We start from the raw sequence: 23324 nt of genomic DNA, 5'->3' as shown, positions 1-23324 counted from the left end.
TTTGAACATCTCCTTTGCATTATCTTTTTAACTAGGGAACATCATCAGACAGCAAATACAATAGTTATGACTGAACTTAAGTTCTCTCAGAGTAGTTAAGTAACTATTTCCACGAGGGGAAATAAAAAAAGAATTTTATACAATGTTCTTTTCTCAAACTCAGACCTTATGTGTGCCTTGAATTAGGAACTCAATGCAGTTTTCAAACCAGGAATTTCATAACTCAGTTTTAAAAACTGAAGAACATGGAGTTTAGATATACAACTAGGCTGATTTATGATGTTATATGTTACATAAATTTTGTAAGCCACTAAGGAAGAGAGTTTCTTATAAACAATTTAAACAGCTCTTTTAAAAAGCTGTCCTGTCCTTCTAACTCAGTCCAGGAAACACTGTGCGGGCGTGACTCCCATTAGTTTTAAAATCAGTAGATATATCAGAGACCTACAAATATCCTGGAAATGTTAAAAGCAGAATAAAAATAAGAATTTTTTTCCTGTAAATTGAATACCAGACCAAAGATCACAGGAGGAATTAGATTAAATATAAACAAATCTCCTTTTGACCCACATATTTGACAGAAAAAAAAATTCTTGCATATTTTTTTCCAAAACCACATATATATAAATTAATCCCCTCTGATAGTAAATCTGCAGGCAAGTAGTCTCTCACTCTCATCTATGGTTAAAGTTATGTATGACTCCCCTTCTAACTGCTGCTGCTTCCAGCTCCTTCCCTTTTCACTCCTCTCTTCTCTCAAATGAAGCTCTACTCTCAGCTTCATTCTAACCTTGTCATAGCTAATGTAGTAGAATGAAGAGCTATTTCATGCTGCTTTTGTGAAATCCAGAGTGAATTGGAACCTTCACTTTAACACAGGAGCTGTGTAAGGTTGCAAAGCTAATACCGGGCTGATTTCAAATAATTCTTCCTTAATGGAGGCAACTGCAGAGAACCCGGAAAAATACCACCCATTCTGAGTGGGAGAAGAGAGAGGGTGTTATTCAGGCCTTCTGAAGCAATGAACTCTAAATGCAATACAGGTGAAGACCAAAAAAAAAAAACAAAAAAAAAACCACCACAAAATAGGTGGAAGGACTTTGTACCTAAAGAATTCTTCAGGTACACTGGCTCAAGCTAAGTATTCTTGGGGGAAGGGATTTGTCATGTTGGACATGGCCATTTTCCTTTGCTACCCAGCAGTTAGGTGTCTGCCTTCTGGAAACTGCTCTGAAATCAGCTGAAATATGAAGTAACTGGTTTGGGGGATACAGAAGAACATGACAAGAAATGCTTTCAGGCAAAATGTGTGCATTCCCAATTAAAAGCCAGAATTTCTTATGCAATGGCGAAACTAAAAAAGGAGGAAAAAATCAGCAAAATATTTTTTAATTATGTTGGGAGGGGAAAAAGGCAATATGTTTTGGGTCAACTTGAAAGAAATGCTTTCTCTTGCGATTTTGTTTTGTTCGTTTTAATTTAGACAACTGAAGAATTACCATAAACATCAAAATTAAATGAAACATTTCATTCTTCATTTCCCATTTTCTTTCATTTAATACTCCACAGAAAAATAAATACTATTTCATAACTGTACACTGTGAAGATTATGCACTGTGTAATCACAGTTCTGCTCAGGACTCAGCATCTGAACTGTGCAGAAGTTCAGTTCAGTGTGTTCACCACCACTGAGAGACAGCTAGAGCTGTAACAACTGTTGCTCACCATTTCCAAATGAGCAGCCTCTGACTGGAACTGTTTTTTACAGTTCACCAAACCCTTAAAAAATGCAGTTTTAATGTTCCATCTAATGCTTTAGCCTCACCAAACAAGATTTTTTTTTTATTCCCTCTGTACTCCAGGTGAGAATGTCTCCATGAACAGTGGTTCTTCAGAAAAACTCTATGTTAAGGCAAACCTGTAAGAAGATTAATATAAAAGAAACATGCACAAAAATATTAGTCTACTTTGGAACAATGCCTGGAATGTACCATACACAAATTTCAGCAGCAAAAAATATTATTTAGCATATTTTCTAAATTGTTGCTAAGAAACTGTTGCTTCATTTTACTACTGTCATTTGCAGAAAAGTTTTGATTGTTCTTTTGCTGCTTGGGTCATCTCATTGTAATAGCTATGTAATTAAATGGGCTATAAAAGAAAAAGCACTGGATTGTATTCAATGTGCTTTCATCATCTGTAGCCTGGTCTCCCATATTCTCTCCTGTAACTTAGTTCCCTCCAATAAGCTCTAAAAACCCAAAAAGATCATATAGATAACACAGAAAAGATCCTTAAATTTGTTTTTATGTAACATATAAAATCTGTAAGACTGCAATCACTGTGTTCTCCCTGTCTTTCTGTAAGAACTAGTAATGTTCTCCTACAGTGTCTAATCTACTACCCTCTATCCAGAAGTAGTTAATAGCACATGCACAGAGACTAACAACAGAGCAAATAGAAAGTGCCATTTTTCTTCATATCTTCCAGCTATTTGTAGGATTTTTCACCCTGTAGTAGGATCTAATAACAAACTACAAAGTTTAAGTGAATGATTTTCTTTTGTAGAAACAGAAAACTTTTTTCCCCACATTTATTAGTTTTTCCAAATATCCAGATAAAGCAGAATTTATTTGCATTTTAGAAATAAGAACAATAATGGCAAAAATCTCAGTGCCATCAGTCTTTCAGTAGGGATGTCTATACCACATTCTACCAGCACCCTGACCCAGAGGATGAAGAGAGTGTACCAAGACATACCAGCCTGCTGCAAAAGCAAAGACTGGCACTGTTATATTCATAATAAAGAGGAAGCCGATGAGTCCAGTTCCTTGCTATGACAACCATGAACAATCTGTCATACTCATGTCAAACATTATATTAAAACTAACAACTTTTTGCCTTCAAGTATTCTATACTCATCGGTTGCCGTAGAAACTTAAGATTTCTTACCTAAAATTACTGTTGGCCAGTTTAGTGAGTTTCTTCTTGTGCTAGTGTTGTCCTTTCCTTTAAATTATTCTCCCTTTCCTGGTATTTAAAGTCAGCAGTCATATCTGCTGTAATCATGGGTTAAAAAAGCTAAGCTCAGCATTTAGTCTTCATTCCTAAAACAGGCTCTTCATTCCTCTGATCACCCTAGCAGTCCCCCTGGTATCTGCTGCAGTTTGACTTCACCTCTCTTGAATTCAGGTGGTTGAAAATAAAAGTTTCAGGGAAGTAATGCCTCTTGTGAAGAATGAATGTTTGTACAGGAATTAGTTTACCAAATATACTACAGCTGCAGCTCAGAGTTATCTTGTGGTCAATAATTCTGTCATCCACAGTGATCTAAAACTAATTAACTCCCATCTTAATGGTATAAATTCTATTCGCTTTAGCCGAATGGTGCTGTACTTTGTATAAGTATATTCATCCAATTATTCTGGTCTTCAAGGTCCTTTCAATCTGCCTTGATATCATAATTCCCCTCTGTATTAATAACTGGGTCATCAGCAAATTTAATATTGTATCACAGTTATTCGTTAAATAAGATTAGTCCACAAGACTTTAAGAAACTCCTTGAGTAAACTTGATATAACTGATAACCTATCAATGTACACACCAATGTGTTCCCCCAAAATGAAACATGTATTGCTCTTCCTCTTTAGCAAACTCCTTTCACCTCAAAGTTCTATACTATTCCTTGTTATTAATAATTTCCCATATTAAAAATATTTTGAGGTTGTCCAGATAGATTAGATGATCTTTATTTTTCTGGCACTATGTCTTAAGATATTATCAGTCATATTCCAGAACTTCTGAATATGAAAACACAGGCCTTGATCCCAAGAACCAAGACTTTACCTTGGCACTTCAGGACAGGACAACAAGCCTCATCTGGCCTCATGCCAGAAAAGACAGAGGAGCAAATTCTACAGCCCTCAAAACACAGGAGGCATCAAGTCCCCCACTGGCCAGCAGCTGCATGTTTATCATGCGCACAATGTACCATGAGTATTAATATAAATCACAGTATGGTGATATTCTTTCATTAGCAGTAATGGCTATTAAAATCAGTAATTAACCAGATACTGACATTCCTGCAAGAGGCCAAGAAAACAAAAGAAAGGGAAGAAAAGAGAGAAGCCAAAGAATTTTATTAGTATGTGAAAACCTACATCAGTTGCTCACATGCAGATTCAATTGTTCCTGGTGCTGAATTCAGCTACACAAACGTATTGGTCAGAGCAATCTCTGACTCGACCTACCTTAGAAGAAGTCTTCTATATTTTATAAAAAACCAAAATATTGATTGAGAAAACATAATATCTAATATTGCACACTAGAGACCAAACCACAATCTCTGGACTACTGATCTGCAGGACCATAGTTTACAGCTGGGAAGAACAGGATCTGCTGTCGAGTAAAGTTCTGTAATGAAGATATCAAACCCTTCAAGTTCTCTTTGGCTCTCAGACATACTGGCTTAAATAACTTCGAAATTATTGATAAAATAATAAAATATGTATGTACTGACATGAGTTATGCAAGACAAATGACATGACTCGTTAACTTATTAATACAGGTTATTCTCTTCAATTCACGATTTCCTGGTATTTCAATAACTGTTGATCTAAAAAAGTCCTAGGGGGGTAAAGTAAAGCAGGCCTCTGTTTCATTTGTCACTGGTATTTTTACTAAGAAGTCATTCGGCACTGTAGATAATGGAACTGTATTTACCAGGAGTCTATCAGCTGACTCTCTGTTAGGACACAAAGGTGCACTTCTTATTGACAGAACCCTGTCACAACATAACAAAGCTGCATCTCTTTCAGGTGACAAAGGCTCAGAGAGATTAATGTCACTCTAATACTAAGCAAATGTTTAGTTCCCTTGGTTATTCCATTTCAAAGCAACTCAAATAATCAATGCCTCTTGTACAACCAGTTCACACCATGGCAATCAGAAAAGGTACCATGTCTGTTTAGGTAAGATCATTCTGAATCTCCAGGCTCATTACAAATAGGCGTGTCCCTGCTTTCAAATTAAGATTTAGAGCCTGTAATTTCAATCCCTTAGTCTATAAATAGTACGTAGAGCTCAATACTGATCAAGCAGAAAAAACAGCTGCTAATGCAATTGAATTCTTACTGAAAAAAAAAAAATCAGAATAACTCCTATGTCCTGTGAAAATATGTCCACAATTACATTAAAAAGCATAATTCAGCAAGTCATTTCCATGTTATATCTTTCTTTTAGGACAAAACTGGGAACTCTGAAACCACATAAGGACATATGATTAACACAACATACAGCATAAGGACATAAGATTAACAGCTAAAAACTCTCCTGTCCACAATTTTTTTCTTACTCTTTATTCAGGAACAACATTAAGTCAGCCACACCAGAATTTCAGCGTAATCTGTTTCTTTTGCTTCTGCAAATTTGCCTTTGCTAATATCCAGTAAAATAAAAAGAGGGAAAATGGAAAAATTGTAAACAAGCAGAACTGTCACTCGCAAATTTGAATCTAATAACCTGGAAGATACTTTTAACGAAGGAATGCATAAAGACTGCTGAGACCCCTCATTAAAGCTGTTGATGAAGACACAGCACCAGCTCAGGGGGTGCTGTCAGTGAGACAGCACCTTTGGGCATCACTGTCTCCAGTTCAGTACTAAATAAATAGGGTTTGCTGGTCGTAGAGTTAAAGGTACTGTATAAAGCCCTGCTCCCTGAATCGACTTCCTGACAGTCACTGATTTAAACTCATTTCGTAGAGAACACGAGGACCAAGCATCAAATGCTCTTTAGCCTTGCTCACAGGAGGATATGAATTGGAAGCAACTGCTCATGTTGTGCATTGCCAGAGCATTAATACTGATTATCAGGAAGTGAAACTGTCCTTGAAAACATTTAATATGCTTATTTCTTCCCTTGGCCTTAAAATAGTAATAAAGAAAAAACCGAAAGAAACAAAGAACTCTTTTGTTTTCCCATTTTTTCACAGGACCTGGAAGCACCTGTAAATACCAAAGAGAAGAAATAATTGTAGTTGTAGTTGCACTTTAATCTAGTGTCCTGGTCCCTTATCACCTTGAAACCTCCCGTTTTTAACCCTCTCCTCCCCCATGTCTCACAGCAAGAGGCTGTTCTTAGCATCAGCCACCCTTTTAGCAGAAACAAAAATGCCATTATCATAGCGTATAATTCATGACATCGTCTTCCTACAGCAAGATCAAGCTGCAGAGGGTATGTGAGAGGAAGAAAAACCCCTGCTGTGACCTCGCTGCCGTGCTTGCTCCTCCTGCCGCCACTTCAACTCTTCCCCAAGTCGCATCGCTTTACCCGCAGCACTCTTAAACAGGAGCACACTGGCACGAAAGCAAGCACGAATAGCAAGGGTTTTACTGAATGACTAATACGATATGATACCCAGCGAACGAGTTGGCAACATCCAACCGCAGCCGCTGATTTTAAGAGCTGCAATTTAAGAGACCCTTCATGCGCGCGCGGCGGCCCCCCCTCACCCGCCCACCGCCACTTCCCACCTCCCACGGGCACGCGCCGGCGGGCGCCGCGCAGTGACCTCACGCGGCACCGGTGGAGTGACGTCACGCAGCAATGGCGGCGCCCCGAGCACACGCGGCGGGCGGCGGCCGTGGCGGCGGCACAGCCCGCAGAGCTCGCGGCCGCGCTCTCTCCGTCCCTCTTTGCCCTGGGCCTCCTGAGCTCGGTAAGCACAGGTGCCGGGAGCTCCCGCGTGGGCCGGCGGAGGACGTGCCGGGCCCTGCCGCCGCTCCGGCGGGTAGTACCCGGAGTGGGCAGCGGCGGAAGCGCTTCGGGCCTGCGGGGATTTATCCGGCGGTTCTCTCTTTGTCCCCAGAGGTGTGCCAGGCAGTAGGCCTGGCCTGCTGCTGTGTTTGGTTATATATGGTTAAATAAATTAACCCGTAGTTATATTATATGTATATATAGTATATAACTATAATATATATAAAAACATACGTATATGTGTAGCTATACAGACTAGTATATATATATCTATATATATAGAATCGCAGAATCAACTGGGTTGGAAAAGACCTCCGAGATCATCAAGTCCAACCTGGATCCAACCCCACTGTGGTTACTAGACCATGGCACTAAGTGCCACATCCAGTGTCATCTTAAAAACCTCCAGGGATGGTGAATCCACCATCTCCCTGGGCAGCCCATTCCAATGTCTGATTACTCTCTTTGTAAAAAATTTCTTCCTAATATCCAACCTAAACCTCCCCTGGCGCAGTTTAAGACCATGCCCTCTTGTTCTATCGCTGGTTGCCTGGGAGAAGAGACCAACCCTCACCTGGCTACAACCTCCTTTCAGGGAGTTGGAGGGAGTGATGAGGTCTCCCTTGAGCCTCCTCTTCTCCAGGCTGAACAACCCCAGCTCCCTCAGCCTCTCCTCACAGGACTTGTGCTCGAGTCCCTTCACCAGCCTGGTTGCTCTTCTCTGGACCTGCTCCAGCACCTCAATATCCTTCCTGAACTGAGGGGCCCAGAATTGGACACAGTACTTCAGGTGTGGTCTAATATAGGATAGTATAGGCCATATAGGGTAATAGATATATGTCTAATAGTTATATATATTAGCCTCTATAGAGAGATATATATACAGGCTAATATATATGTCATAGTTACATATATTAGTCTTTGTATATATATCTATACAGGCTAATATATGTATGTTATAGTGATATATATTAGCCTGTAGTTATATTGACATTATTAATATTTGAGTTACTAATGTCTAAATTATATTTTTAATATTTTAAAGAAGAAAGTAAAATAATTATGCCATGGATTTTTTGTTTGTTTGAATATCATCAAGTTAGTCTTCATTCCTTTTTTTTTTCTCTCTCTCTCTTTCTTTTTCAGGTAAAAAAAAGAAGGCTAGGAAAGGAGGGAGATTTAGATCTTCCTTTAGAGGGAAGCAAAAAGGCATTGAAGTAATAGGAAAATGGAAAACTGTGGAAATTGACCCCAATCTATTTGCTGAGGAGGAGTTTCGAGATATAGTATGCTTGGAGGAACTTACAGAGTACAAGCTGGTAAGTTCTTCCAAAGTGGGAAGAGTAAAAGAGAGGAAGAGACAGGCTGAGAGTGCATCAGAAGAAGGCGGCAATGAGGAGGTGGAAGAACCTGTTGTCCCTCCCAAAAAGAAAAAGAAAAACAAAGATTCAAGAAGCCAAACAGATAAAGGCAGTGCTCCTGATGCAGCAGAAGTTGATGTGCTGGTTGATAAAGAGGAAAAGTGTAGTGAGATAATCAAAGAAGCAAATTGTAAAGACTATGGACATGCGACTGAGAGCACATCAAGCAGAAAAGACACTCCAAAGAAAAAGAAAAAGAAGGCAGCTGAAAACAAGGCTTCTCAAGCACAGGAAGCTCTTCCACCAATAACTTCTTCTAAAAAAGGGAAAAACTGGACAACAGAAGTTCTGTCTGCCTCAACTGATCAAAAAGCTGATGTGTCTGCATGGAAAGACCTGTTTGTACCTGAACCAGTGTTGCAGGCCTTGAGCTACCTGGGGTTTAGTGCTCCAACTCCTATTCAAGCCTTAGCTTTGCCTTCTGCCATCCGGGATAATATGGATGTTCTTGGTGCTGCAGAAACAGGTACAAATCTGTTAAACTGCTTGTGTGTTGTGAGCATCCCATCTCTTCTTTAAAAGCAGCCCATGGTTACAAGTTTTTACATGTAGAAGCAGCAGCATTTATACATGAGAGAAGAGCTTCCATCTTCTGCAAATCCAACATATTAGTAAAGTTTTAAACATATGAGTAAATTTTTAAAACTTTGTAACTTAGAAACATGGGGATGTTCCATCTTTTCAAAGTACAGCCTACGCAGCTTTGAAATCTCAATCAATTTTTATGCTTTTGACAGAAGTCTTTTTTTTCTCAAATATTTCTTGCTTTGGGAACAGTAGGGTGATACTCTGCAAAAGGCAGAATTAATGAAACAAGCAGGGTCATTTTTCCAGCAGCCAAACTTGTGCCCCTGGCAAGGCAAAGTGGAGAACTGGATTCCTCTGGAGATGATTCAGTGCTAGCATGGAGCAGTAAATAAACACTGGGTACAATGTTAAGCATGAATATGGCCCAGGCCATATTTGTTACAGCCTCTTTTTTACTTATTGCTGTGAAGTCTCAGAACATTATGTTCCTTCTTTTTTGCTACTTATACCTTTGAAGTTTTGTCTTCTTTAGCACTGCAACATTTTTTCCCCTAAAAAACATAAAGATAGGAAGCACAATTGGAAGCTGCCTTGGTTTAAAGGCTTCCTTTGCACTCTTTTCATCTGTTCCAGTTGCCTTATCTCAGTGCTTGTCTGTAAAGTCATTTACTGCTCTCAAGCAAGAGGGTATACTAACTAATAAGATATGCAGTCATTTGCATTTTTATTTTAATTAGAAGCTAGGTTGGTGCTATTAACTTTAATAAGATTAGAAATCCCTGCAGGGAGTGTTTTTGAAAATGGAACTGAAAATTTAAGTGGTGTTTATGTGCTGGAAAAAAGTTCCATTTTGCAGTGCTGGTAAGCAAATCCCTCTCTAGCTGCGGAATGGAAAGCATGGTTGGTGGCAGGCTGTGTTGTTGCTTTATAATTTTGCATAACCTTTAGGTAGGAGGACTGTGTTTTGCTCATTTATTCTTTCGTGAGAGAAATCCAGGTTCTCTCCAGAGAGCCCAGTGGATCACTGGTGTTCCTGTAGCAACTTGAGATATATGGACAACTGTCTGTTAGGAGGTGCTGCAGCTGGGAAAGGTTGAAACTCTCCAGCTGTTTTTTCTGCATCCTACAGCATCACTTAGCATTGAGCCTGAGGGAGGAATGTGATAAGTTAAAGAACTATTAATCTTCCTTTTTTGGTAGCAACATTGGGAAGAACATCAAGATTTTGACATGGCAGTAGATCTGTGTGGAGATCAGGTGGAGGGAATGGCAAGGCTTCTTGTTTTTGCAGTGGGTCTAACCCTTTCTGTTCATTGATATGAAGAACTACTGAAGTTTTTGGTTAGGGAACCAAGTTTTATCTCTGTAAGATTATACAATCTGAAACCATTTAAAAAAGTGTGAATTGGCTTGAGCTGTAGTACCAAGATATACTTTTCTCCTGGTTTTGCAGACCTGTCTGGTATGTGGTCTGTGTGTTATGAAGGTAACGTGTCCTGTGAGGTGATAATTTGTTAAATTTGTGGATGAATCTATTGCCTGCAGAATAGTGCTGATTATCACAGCAATAATCTGTCTGGGTGCAGTACTGACGTTTGCACCAGCCAAATTGCATTACATTTAATTCAAGATCAGCAGTGTTCTTCACCTTAAAAACAGATGTTCTGGTAATATACAATCTTACTGTATAAGTGTAAGCATATAAGTATGTAAGTTTATAATCTGTAAGTACAGATTATAAACAATTTCTGCTTCAAGTGCAGACAGAAGTCATAAAAGACATCCTAGACATGCGGAAAGGTGAGGAAGTGCATACGAGGAGACTTTGCAGCAGCATTGATCAGGATAATGACATTGGGCTTATCTGTTTATTAACTAATATTAAGGTTCTCCCCTAAATAGGAAAAATTCTGTATTGCTGAATTTGGCAAACCTTTATGGTTTGTGACATAAATGTGATGTGGACATGAATTTAGATTTCCAGAGGACTGCTTCCCAGCAGTGGCCTATTACAGGAATGGTGTAATAGTGTCTTGTACTCTGGATGCTGCATTCATGATCAATGAACTGATACATCTGAGATCCTTAACTGGGGTTGATGTGCTACCAGGCTCTTCCTGACATCTTTAATACTGACAGATCGTTCAGAGGGGAATACGTGGCAGGGATGTAACTGGCAGTTTGGTGCCAAGAACCCCTGAAATTAAAGCTAGGAGCATTTTTGACAACTGCCTTCTCTCCAAAGTGGATTTCTGTTTTAAAACAGATTTCTTTGTTCTGATTATAAAAATGGTGCTAGATCAGGAAGTTAGGCAGTGGAGTATTTCAAAATACAGTTTCTTAGAAAGTTGTAAATACAGGACTATAAACTGAAGATAGAAGCAAATCCTTCAAGTACATTCCAGCTTGTCCTTGGCCTCATTTGCTATTCCTTTATTTGGAGAGTGTTGATCAGAACTTTCAATTAGGACATGGTATTCTCCTTACGGGCATACAGTTCTTTAAAAATATCTTGACTGCAACTGCAGCTTTTAAAAAACACTTCCAGAACAAATAAGTCTGCCTGACCTGCTAGAGATTGGAAAAATACCTGTTCCCCAGGAAATATGATATTGGTGACCTCAAGGAGATGTATAAGGGGAACAGGAGAAAAGATGTTATTTCTGCAAGTTTCTGGTGTTCTAAAGATCATGAATTTGTGTCTGCTACAGTGGTATGTTTTAAGAACAGTGTGCAATTGGCTGTTGCTTTTCTCATCTTTTCAAATAAATGACTTGTCGGTCTGTGTTATTATTCTTGTTTGTTTTTTTAGGAAGCGGCAAAACGCTTGCATTTGCAATTCCAATGATTCACTCTGTGCTGCAGTGGCAAAAATCAAATAACTCAACAACCACATATGACAGTGTTTCTAAAGAGCCCCATCAGCATCATGATGAAACAAGATGGGAAAATGAGGATGAAGCAGAAAAAGTAACCCATCAGCAGGTTGAAGATAGCGGAGATGAAGATGATGCATCTTCCACAGCAGGCTGTGTGAAGGTTCTGGAAAATGTTGAATTTGATTCAGGTGACAAGACACAAACTGTTGGCTCCCATAAAAAGAGACCTCTTTTAGGACTGGTCCTCACTCCTACAAGAGAATTAGCTGTACAAGTAAAGCACCACATTGATGCAGTTGCAAAGTTTACAGGTATGTAGGTCCTGCAGGCCATGTCCCAGATTACACTGCATTTGGATCTTGGCATTGGTGTTGAACCAGAATACGTGCCACACTTTCTTCCATAAAATCATGAAGTTTCTGTGGCTTTTGAAGGGTTAGGGTTTGTAGTCACTGATGTGTGAGAAATGCGTGAAGATTCTTCGGTGAGATGCCTGTGGAAGTAAACAGTTAATGTGAGATATTTTGCTTTAAAATGTGTCTTCCTTCAAATAGCTATTGACTTGTGCTCTCACAACACAGAATGAGTACTAGATACCTGGCCACAGCTAACTAGTTTTGGATAATGTAGGCTATATATAAAAAATAATTCCATTTTATATAAAATTTTAAATATATATAATAATTTCAATTTTTGACAGGTCTATTAATCTTTTTATATAGTGTATATACTTAGGGGGGTGTGTGTATAAATATATAATTTTGATGGATCAAAAAAAAAGACCATAAATTTTTAGGGTAGATCACATTGCTGGATTGTCTGACTTGCCTCCTGCAGCAGTCAAGCCATAGAGTATTACTGAGTAATATGCCTGATGAAAGCAATTCCATCCTGTTCCTTTCTCTTCCAAACCAGAAGTCAGTACATCTATTGCATGAATGAGTGAGGACATGGAACTGTTGAGGAGGGAGAGAACTGGAAAAGAACTCACCACTTCTTCAACACCAGTAATTATTTATTGAAGAGGATATGTAGTGCATTGCACTACTTTTAAGCATACTTCCTTTAGTGCCTGTAGATCCTGCTGTGTTCATCAGTCTGCAAGCTGATTACAAGGCTTATTATAACTGCTAGCCTGAAACAATTGATTTATGTCATACAGTTCTGACAGGAGCAGAGCTATTTACGTGTAAAAATCTGCTGCCCAAGTGATACGTAGTTGCAGCAGCAGGAGAGAAAATGTTTTAATGTGGGCTTGCTTTATTGCCTCAAACACACTTTGAAAAAAAATCCATACTTGGAAGCATGGTGTTCTACAAGTAGTAGGGAAGAGAGATCAGTGGTAGCTTGGATACTGGAAGGGTCTTGCACAGTAGCATTGAGTTCATCATGAGCCAGTGTATTCTTTGAAGAAGGAGGGTGAAATAAGCCATGTGTAGCCAGCTTCCAAAACTAAACTCCTTTCACTACCTCAGCAAAGTACTTAAAGCTAACTCAAGGTCTGTGCTACTATGCAAGAATCATTAATTGGCCAAGAGCATTATTAGTAGGATTATTCCATAGCAAATGAGCAGTCATTTAGCAAGACAAACATTTCTCAGTCTTATTCTACGAAGTGGCCTCCTGGTTATTCATAGCAGGAATAAGCTTGTTCATGCAGATATAATTGACAAAACATGAGACTCTGAAGTATGGGTAAACAAAGCTAACAGCTATGGATGTGTTTCTTTGTGCTATTAGAAGACAGGTGTCCTAAAGAGAAAGACTACTTTATTTTTGACATCTAACTATAATGAGGATTTTTCTGTAAAATTGAGCACGTTGCTGTATGTTCAATGTTACATTAAACCCCTGAAGTTTCCTGACCAAAATGCTTATTGAAAGTTGCAGTATAAACTGTTTAAAATCATTGAGTGGATCTACATAAAAACATTGACTGATAAATTAGTGGAATAAAACCTATTATATGTTCTAGGCATTAAGACTGCAATTCTAGTTGGAGGCATGGCTGCACAGAAGCAAGAACGTGTACTGAATCGAAAGCCAGAAATTGTAATTGCAACCCCAGGCCGTCTGTGGGACTTAGTTAAAGAGAGACACCCACATCTTTCAAATCTTCGTCAACTCAGGTAAATGTACCTTTTAGAATAACTGCTGGATACTGAACTAGTCATCCTTGCACCCTGATTGTGTTTACTAACTGATTAATTTAGGCTACATAAGATCACTTATTTTTTTTGTCTCATAGTGTTTTATTGAAATGCACAGTGGTTACTTTGATGGAGGAAAATGTCAATTAAAGACAGCAGTAAAAGCCTGTTTTTTCAAAAAGAAGTGCAGAAGGCTACTGTAGCTGCCCCAGCATACCCAGTGTTCCTGTTGGTTTTATATGCAGAACATCCCTTATGTGTTTAGCAGGAAAAGTTCTTTTTAAGTGTATCAGGTTTGTATTTATCTGCACGAATATATTTTTACTGTGTGTTTTCTGCTTGACAGGTGCCTTGTGATTGATGAAGCAGACCGAATGGTTGAGAAAGGTCACTTCTTAGAGCTGTCTCAGTTGCTGGAAGTCTTAAATGATTCACAGTATAACCCTCATCGACAGACTTTTGTTTTTTCTGCCACGTTGACTTTAGTCCATCAGACTCCTACAAGAGTTTTACAAAAAAAGAATGCTAAAAAGATGGACAAGAAGACCAAACTAGAATTGTTAATGGAAAAAATAGGAATAAAGGGCAAACCCAAAGTAATAGACTTAACAAGGAAGGAGGCTACTGTTGAGACTCTGACAGAAACCAGAATCCACTGTAATACAAACGAGAAGGACTATTATCTATATTACTTTCTTCTCCAGTATCCAGGAAGAACCATGGTCTTTGCAAACAGCATAGACTGTATAAAACGCCTCAGTTCTCTCCTCACAATCTTAAATTGTGATCCTCTTCCGTTACACGCCAACATGCACCAAAAGCAAAGGCTGAAAAACCTGGAGAGGTTTGCTGAGCGAGAGAGGTAGGTTGATTTTTAACTTCCTAGTAGAGAAAAAAAATCACGTAAAAGGTAGTGGGAAGGGGAAGCAGCTCTGTTAGAGTTGGAGTAAGCTGAGGAGTTTAGCTGGGGATGTGAGTACCCATAAGTTCATGAGCCCAAGTTATTAACAATGAAGGATGAGGTTTCACAGAATAGTTGAGGTGATGAACTGGAACAAGTTCAATGGAAGGCCACCAAGGTGTTCAAGAAGCACTGGCTCTGCAAGAGGAGAAGCTGAAGGCAGAGAGTTTGTATCACCCGGGAAAAATACTTTGTAGGGGCCTAATTACAGCCCTCTGATATCTTAAAAGAAGGTTGTCAAGCAGATGGAGCCAGGCTCTTCAGAGTGGTGCATGGTAGGAGGATGAGGGGTAATGGGTGTAAGTTAAAACAAGAGGTTCGGTCTACCTGGGAAAAAGGGCTTTTTCTCTGTGTAGACACTTGAACATTGGAACAGTCTGCTTGTTCTTGGAGTTTTTTGAGGCTCACTTGGATAAAGCCCTGAGCAACCTGGTCCGGCCTTACAGCTCGTCCTGCTTTGAGGAGGAGGTTGGACTAGAGATGTCCTGAGGTCCTCTGGAGCCTGAGTTATCCTGTGGTCTGGCAGCTCCCTGCTGCTAACTGAGCTGTCACTTGCCCTATTTTCAGACATAGGCTTTCATGACCATCCTGCACACCTCTCTGCCTATGTCTTGGCTCTGCAGCTCATTTGATCCTCTGTAAGTCATTGATCTCACTAAGCCATTAGAAAACTAACCATTTTTTGCCATGTTACGATTTTGTGGGTTTAGTTAGATGAATTAGCTTTCAGGGGGTCAAGGTATCCTGGAGCAATGTAAGAGAAGGGGCAGTTGTGCCTTTCAGCAGTGGTGGTCAGCCAGGGTTTACCCAGGCAGACCAGTCCTGCCATTTTAAGAAACATTGTTTCCTGCTGGTTTTGGAACAGCCTTTGAGAGGAGGGTGGTGGTCTCAGTACTTCCATAATCCAGAAACCTCACAGTTTAGTCCTGCTGTAAACTGCTGCATGCTGTCTGGGAATTTGTACCTTGTTAATAGATTCAAGCAGGGAGAACACAGGTTGAATTGCTGTGATGGATCTGCAGTATCCCTTGGCAAATGTTGTATTGATAGCATTGGCCAAGGTGGGATGGATCGCTTTCAGAAACTGCATATTTTCAAGGCAAGAAAGAAATCTGAGGCCATCTCTCATGGTGTTCTGCAGATTGCAAGCCATGGAATTTTCTCTTGTTATTTTTATTTTGAACCTTGTAGCAATAGAATATGCAGTCCGATGCCATAAAATCATAATAAATTTCCGTTACCTAAAAGTAACTCGTTTCAGGTGCTGGGAGATGTTTTTAAAACAAATTGTTCCATATCCTAAGGAGAATTTTGTCTCTGTAGTAGACTATTTATATAGAAGAACAACATCTTTGAGTAGTTCATTGTATCTAGGGGTAAGGAGAAATACTAATTGTCAGAACAGAATCCTCTCCTTATATTTCTGGCTTTTAATTTACTGAGAGAGCTTATTTGAGTGCAAATTGGTAGAAGATATTTTAGCCCCAAAAAGCTGCTATTTAAATATATAATGTTATTAATGTAATTTTTCTCAACTGGTAAAACTTTTAATAACATGTCTGTACTACTGAAGGATCGGCTGTGTTGTTAATGGTATGGTCATATCAACTAAAGATATTTTTAAACCAACCCTGGGCAGTGCACTGAGAAGAGCATCAAAGGGGAACATATCCCCCTTCTTCTTTAGATAGCAATTAGTTCTAATGTTCTTGTGAACCGACAGAGAAGAAAAGCATAGGAAAACAGGATCCAGCAAGGTAGTGAATTTCTATATTGGAAATAGAATAGACTTGCTGAGGGTAACATTTGCATTTTTTAGTTTTATTTTAAGAATTGTTTCAAGACTGCCTCTGATGTAATAGTGGGTATCGTTGCTGTAAGGAAAAGCAGAATGTGTAGTTCCAGCAGATGATATAGTATAAATCTGTTTCTTAAACTGCTGTGGTAAGATTCTGTATTGCTGTTTTTTATGTTCCTCAGCAGATGATTTACTCTTCAATTTTATGTTCATTAAATTTTGTCACTTTCTCAGCTGTGTCCTCCTGACAACAGATGTTGCAGCTCGTGGTCTTGATATTCCCAATGTGCAGCATGTCATCCACTACCAGGTTAAGTATTTTTAATGGTTTTACTTTTACTGTTTTAGTTTTGAAATAAGATCTTCATGATCCAAATCCTGAAGACTATAAAGCTATAATTCTTGATTCCATGTATAGTATAGTCCCAAGTATAGATATTTAATCATTTAACTGTCTTAGTGCTTTGTACTTAAAGATCTCATTGCTGCAGTGACTGACTGCAGTAGTTAGCACTTCATCAATGTGCGATTATATCAGAAATGGCATAACAGATATTATCCTCCTTGGTTTTTGCTTCACTTTGATATCCAGAGGTGTCAAATGACTCACCCATATAACTCATTTCTGAGGACACATAAGATGTTTTGCTGCTTTGCAAGTGAAATGACAGAGGGTCAGAAGTTTGGAGAAATTCACAAAAGATTATGCAAGGAAGAATGCTGGATCAGAGAACAAAAAGTGTGTCAAGACATCATCTTTTACATTACTTTTTTCTGTTACCTGCAATGTACTATGTGTGTATAAAATGCAATATTCTTTGGCAACCTCTTGTCCAAAGCATGACAGGCTGCTGGTAGCTTTCCCTGGCAGCTTCATGGCTTCTCTGAACACTTGCAGGTCCCTCGTACTTCTGAGCTGTACGTTCACAGAAGCGGTCGAACAGCCCGAGCTGCCAATGAAGGCCTCAGCCTATTGCTGATTGGCCCTGACGACTTGATCAATTTTCGGAAAATTTATAAAACATTGGGGAAGAGTGAAGAACTGCCCTTTTTCCCGGTTGATACCAAGTGCATGACTTCTATCAAGGTAAAGAAACAACAGTCTTTTTGGAGCCTGAGTAGTTGCTTGCTTGCTTATATTACGTATGTTACTGATATGATACTGCCTATCGTGTTCTTTCCAGATTTCAGGTGAAATTTACTTTTGAGGACCTGGATTTGAAAAGGAAATTAGTCACACTTTATATTTTTTTAAGCAGTATTTATGATTTCTCCATTATAACTGGCCCAAGAAATGTGTTTTGAACATAAACATCACTTATGTTTTTCTTGTATGGTGTTACGTAGAGTTTCTCCTGACTAGATTTCCAAAAACAGTATAGGGAAACGAGTGTGTTTTGTGGCTGGGGAGCTGGGATGGCTTTGCTAAGTACATTGTTTAAAGCCTCTTTTGTTAGGAACAGATTGGAGAACAGTAGCAGGTCCAGGGGTGTTCAGTGGTCTTCACCTGCCTCTACTCAGTTGAAGTAGTGAGTTGTCTGCTTTTCTTAGAGTTCCTATACTGTGAGGCCACAGCTGCCACTGAACCCTGTCAAACTGGGTATGTTCTCTTTTCTGGGTTATTGGCCATTTTAAGGAGATAGACAATGGTTAGAGTTTACAAAACAATGTGTTTTAGAAAGCATCTAGTCACTGCAGATTTTCTACTTCTTGAATAAGAGACCATTTCATGTCTCAGCATTCTCTTAATGTTTTGAGTGATATCAGCTATGTAGGAATGGGACATACTTAAATACTGGATTTGAAAGGAATTTAGGGTTGGAATGTCTGAATGTTGCACACTCATTTAGAACAAGGGAGAATGCAAGCAGTCAGATAATGCAACAGCTATCTTCCTTATAGTATTCTGATTCAGGCTTATCCAATTGGCTTGGACAGAGCCCAGGGTTTACCCCAGTGGCAACAGCACTATCCTCGCCTTGGGAGTAATGTCAGCAAGTTTCAAAGCCCAGACTTGCTTCAGGTAGGGTATTTAGCATGAATCTTTCAGGAGATGCAGCTTTCTGAAAGAGAAAGAAAATCAATAAATGCTTCTACAGACTTGTTTTTATCCTCTTGGTAGTAATGAAGAGAATCTGATTTCCTTCCCCCCCATCTCCTCTGCTGCCCCCTTACACCCACTAAATATTTCTGGCTACTGAAAGAAATCTGTTGTTTTTTAAGAGTGTTTCTTCAGAGGTTCTTTCTGTGTTTCTTGCTGAGTATTCTTGGCTCTTATCATGCTCTGTGAATTAATGAGCAAACAAATATTGTTTCCACACTTTAATTTTCCTGCTACCATCTCATGATTTTCTCTCCTATCTGTAATAGGACTCCTCTTCCCAGAAGAGATGTCTTTGTAATTGTAGTTGCAGGACTTCAGCCTCAGTCCCTTCGAACAGTCAGGTCTCCTTTACACTTAGACCTGGGCTTAATCACAAAGTCATTGTAGTTGGGACTAATAGTGCTGCTGGTTCTATATGTCTGTCCCTTTTGCACACTCCTTCCCTGTTTCTGTATGCCTTCGTCCAGGCTCAGAAAAAGTCTGAAGGGGTTTCACACTTGGAAGGAATAGACTTGTTGAACCAGGACAGAGGATAGACCTAAAGAGGACTTAAATTTTGCAAAGATGGAAAAACTATTTAAAATTTCTTGTAGTGATCTTAGAACTGACTGATTTAGTAGTATACGGCACATTTAATTTCTTCTCTCTCTGCATCTTAACTGTTGTGGCAGTTCTGACTGGTGCTGTTACTGTGTAGCACCAGACTATTCAGTTTCCCGCACAGGGTTTGTTTTGTACAATTGCAGGCACATTCCAAACAGCAGAACTTGCTGCTGGTTGATTATTGTTAGTGTAGAGTTTCTTTCCACAGTGAATTAGTTATTTTTTTTTGGCCCAACTGGAAGGCTGCAGGTCAGGTTAGATTTGCTGGACATCTTTGTTCCACCTGTGTGCAACTGGGAAGGACAGGGCATTCTGTCCTGTGCCTAAACAAGATCCAGGTGTATTCCTTAAAACATGAGTTGTTCCATCCATATGGCCTGCAGGAGTTAGTGAAGGTAGTGGCTGCCCCTTACTGCTGAGTCTAGTAACTCTGAGATCTGTACTACGTAAATATGTAAGTTGGAAATTATGGGTATTTGAATCATGATTTGTTCTTGATGTCTCTCAAGTGTTTGTAATGATTTGTTTATAGAATGTTAGCATTCAGGTATGTTTAGTAGTTGAGATGTTTTAGAAGCCAGATTCTATCATGGATCTGAAGAAGTAAAACACTAGCAAATTATGACGTCTTTGTTATGCGGGGCATCTCCTGGAACATGGGTAGGGAACTAGAGTGTCTCTGTACCCCAGTTGCATTGTAATGCATGCTCTCAAACACTAATTCTGCTAAAGTACCACACATTTAAACCTGATCATAATGTCTAAATGTATTTTTGTTGCAGGAGCGGATGAATTTGGCAAGGCAGATTGAGAAGGCAGAATTTTTCAACAGTCGGGCAAAGCAACACAACTCCTGGCTCCATCAAGCTGCAGAGGCTCTTGAGATGGATCTTGATGATAACATGTTGATGGGCAAGTAGAAATGTTTGTCTATGGGTGTGCTCAGTTGTTCCTACAGTGCTGGTGTCTGGAAGAAGCCTCACCATGGCAGAGAAACTTCAAATTGTGCAGAGCAGAAGGGGAAGGAAAGGAGTGTCATTAGTATGTGGTGTTACTGGTGTTTTCAGGATGATTGTGCAGCAGTAGTGCTGAAGCTGAGGGAGTGAGGTGTGACAGTTATGGCAAGTCACAGACAAGTCTACATGTCATAGGACAAAAACTGTTTAGCTTCTGGGAAGTATTTCAGAGTGATCTAAACAGTCCATTATGTCCTGATTGAGTCTTGTCCTCCCTGTGTCAAAGAAAAAGCTGTTTCCTCGCTTCTGCTTGTCTCTCCCTGTAGTCAGGCATCAGGACAGGAGCCTGACAGCTCTGTGTGGGAACAGCTAGGACATGCTAGGAAACACCAAATATTATGTGAGCCCCATGTAGGTTGAGTTGTGTGGGCAAAATGGCCAATACATATATTCAAGTTGCTGAGGTTTTTGGTGGTGTGTTAGAAGTAAATAATTTCTTATATTTTATAAATTAAATGTTTTGCAGGCTGTGCCTGAATGTGTAGGGCTGTTGCAATTGCGGGTGCCTGTTAGCTCAATGCCATGAAGTTTTACAATATTTAGATGCACTGTAAAGTGCCACATTGTGTTTATATTTTAGGAACTGAAGGTATGATTTCCTACCAGTTCTTTGAAGGCAGGCTGAATAGAGGTGCTGCAGAGTTCTCTTCAGATGAATCTGTCTCTAACCTGTTAGCTACTAAATATGCAGATGCCTTAATTTTGAAATATGTTTAGATTTATTTATTTATTTATTTATTTTATTCATGGCTGGACTAGCTGGTTCTCAACCACTTTGCAAGCAAACGCTAATCGTCTCTGTCTAAATTGTTCAGGAGTGCTTTCAGATAATTAGCACTCTGCTGTCTTGTTTTGACATAATCTGAGTATGCTGTGCTTTGTAATGAGTTTCAAAACAGCACATCCAGTCCAAGTAAGTTGGGGCTCTCAAGTGAAACATTTTGTAATTGCCATCCAGAAACTTGCCAGCTTCATGCTGTACTCAGTCTCTGATTCTTCTGTAGCTTGTTGGAGACCAATTAAAATCTCAGTCATTCCTCCCATAAATGAAATGCCTCTTACACAGTTACAAAGGCTTTAGTAGTGCCCTTTCAATTTTACCTTACAGCAACTTTGATATCGTTTTTCTCTCCAGTTCAGGCCTCTGACCCTATTAACTGTCTCAAATCTTTTCTATGCCCTTCTTTATCCTGTCTTATTAAATCTGAGAACCTCATTGCTTTTTATGTATAAAGAGGAAAGGACTTCCTGGTTTACAGGTGCTGAAATGAGGCGTGCGTAAAGTAACAAAGTACACAGAAGAAGCTCCTGCCTGAGCTAGAAGCCCTGGATGAATGCATACCTCATCTTCTGGGGGCCCCTTCCCTTTGTTCCTCAGTTTGTTCAGGGTTGAGAACCAGCTGAATGATTTAGCAGAATGATACCTGGGCTATGGTTACTCAGTAGTCGGGATTCTTCTTGATCTCGTTATCCTGTGGACAGCCTGGGTGATCTGAAAGTGACACAGATGACTGGAAGACTGTGTGGGAGTTGAGTGACCTTGTTAGAGAGAGAAAGCTGAGATTAGCATCTGCGCTTCTTACTACAAAGGTCTGCAATGCAAGTTGTTCTCTTGTTGTAACGTTCTGTATCTTTGATTTCTGCCCCAAGGAAGAAAAGCTAATGAGCAAGAAGAAAACCAGAAGCAAAAGATGCTGAAGGGGATGAAAAAACAACTGAAACATATGTTGTCCCAGCCACTCTTTAAAGTCCTTATGAAAACCAAGTACCCAACACAGTCTGGAAGACTACTCCTGCCTCAGACATCAGTGGGCATTTCAGCTCTGAGCACCGTGTCCAAAAAGCAAGCCAAGAAGAAGAAATCAATAAAATTAGATAACTGAGCAAGATCACTCAGTGTGACAGAAGCAAGAACTATCCTCATCAAGGCTGTCAGTACTTATGGAGGAACTCAGCTAGAAAACAGATAGTATAAGGCTGTTGCCTGTGTATTGCTTGTGCAGACACAAACCAAAATGTTGGTTTAAAGGGCTCAGTTAACACCGGGTTAGTTACTGTTGAATCTTGTCTTGGATTCTTGTTTTTCTATGTTCTTATTTTTTCCTAATTCTCTATATTAATAGAAGTTAATTATTTTTCACATAGTTCTGATAATTACTCCATTTTGTGAGATGGGTAAAAGTTAGTGGGTAGAATTCACTGTGGGCATAGTCTAATGATAAAACTTGATTTGAATTTTAATGTCTTTAAAGGACAGGGGAAGGTCAGCTGTATATAGTGCGAGTACAATCTGAGCTGATGGTGATGGGAGGTTTGGCTTTTTCTGCAGCCAGCTCAGTGAGAAAGGCAGCAAATAGAGGTAGTGTTACCAGCAGGTCTACAATTCTGCTTATGGAAATGTCTCCCAATTTTCTTTCTCCTCTGATAATATTTCTCTGTTCTGTTCTCCACTGGGTTTAATTCTCTTAGTTCTATGTTAATTTATGTGTTCAAATATGCAAAAAATGTAAAGAGGGCAACAGGCCAGGACAGACTTTGGAAGATGTGTAGATTTTTGAGGAATAAGCGTTGCTACTCAGCGTTTTCTTAATATTTGGAGTTAAGCCTGTATTTGAAAACATGTTAGAACCACGATCTTTGCTTTAATAGAAAAGATTATGTTATGAAATGTCACTTTTGAAGATTGCTTCCTGATAATTATGCTTTTAAATCATTTTAACCTGACCCAGGCAAGTATTTTTTAAAATTATTTTTAAAAATATGTCAGAAGAATATATTGTGAATTTTTGTTAAATTGTATCTGCTGTAAAACCCTAAGTCTGTGTCTGTTTTCAGTCACTTGAGATTTCTAAATCCCTCATAGCTGATCCTGTCTGCACTTAGCAGGCAAGGAGAGGGGAAAAGCACCCAAAAGGTAAGACAGTGGAATCTGTATTGGTGAGAGGACAAGTAACCTTCACCTGCCAGCTCTGGATAAGGCTGAGTTTTTATGTCTTAGACAGTATGGAACCAGTGTTACTGTCATTATAGGAAGCACCAATTTACTCAACTACTTAAAGAAATTTGTCTGTGGAGTTGAGTGCCCCCTCCAGCCACTTGCTGGTTACA

At 39.4% G+C, this 23324-nt stretch overlaps 1 protein-coding gene across 1 annotated transcript; it reads left to right on the top strand.

Moving 5' to 3' along the window:
• The first annotated feature begins 6606 nt into the window (after positions 1-6606).
• Positions 6607-22829, top strand: DDX24 (DEAD-box helicase 24). The gene is made up of 9 exons (XM_032691288.1): positions 6607-6718; positions 7903-8643; positions 11518-11895; positions 13560-13713; positions 14081-14596; positions 16728-16803; positions 17392-17580; positions 19983-20112; positions 21867-22829. The coding sequence occupies exons 1-9, from the start codon at positions 6607-6609 to the stop codon at positions 22097-22099; spliced, it is 2529 nt and encodes an 842-aa protein (XP_032547179.1). The 3' UTR covers positions 22100-22829.
• The last annotated feature ends 495 nt before the right edge of the window (positions 22830-23324 follow it).

Source organism: Chiroxiphia lanceolata, chromosome 6, assembly GCF_009829145.1.
Source record: "Chiroxiphia lanceolata isolate bChiLan1 chromosome 6, bChiLan1.pri, whole genome shotgun sequence".
NCBI classification, from domain to species: Eukaryota; Metazoa; Chordata; class Aves; order Passeriformes; family Pipridae; genus Chiroxiphia; species Chiroxiphia lanceolata.
This window is presented reverse-complemented; position numbering and strand designations above follow the sequence as displayed.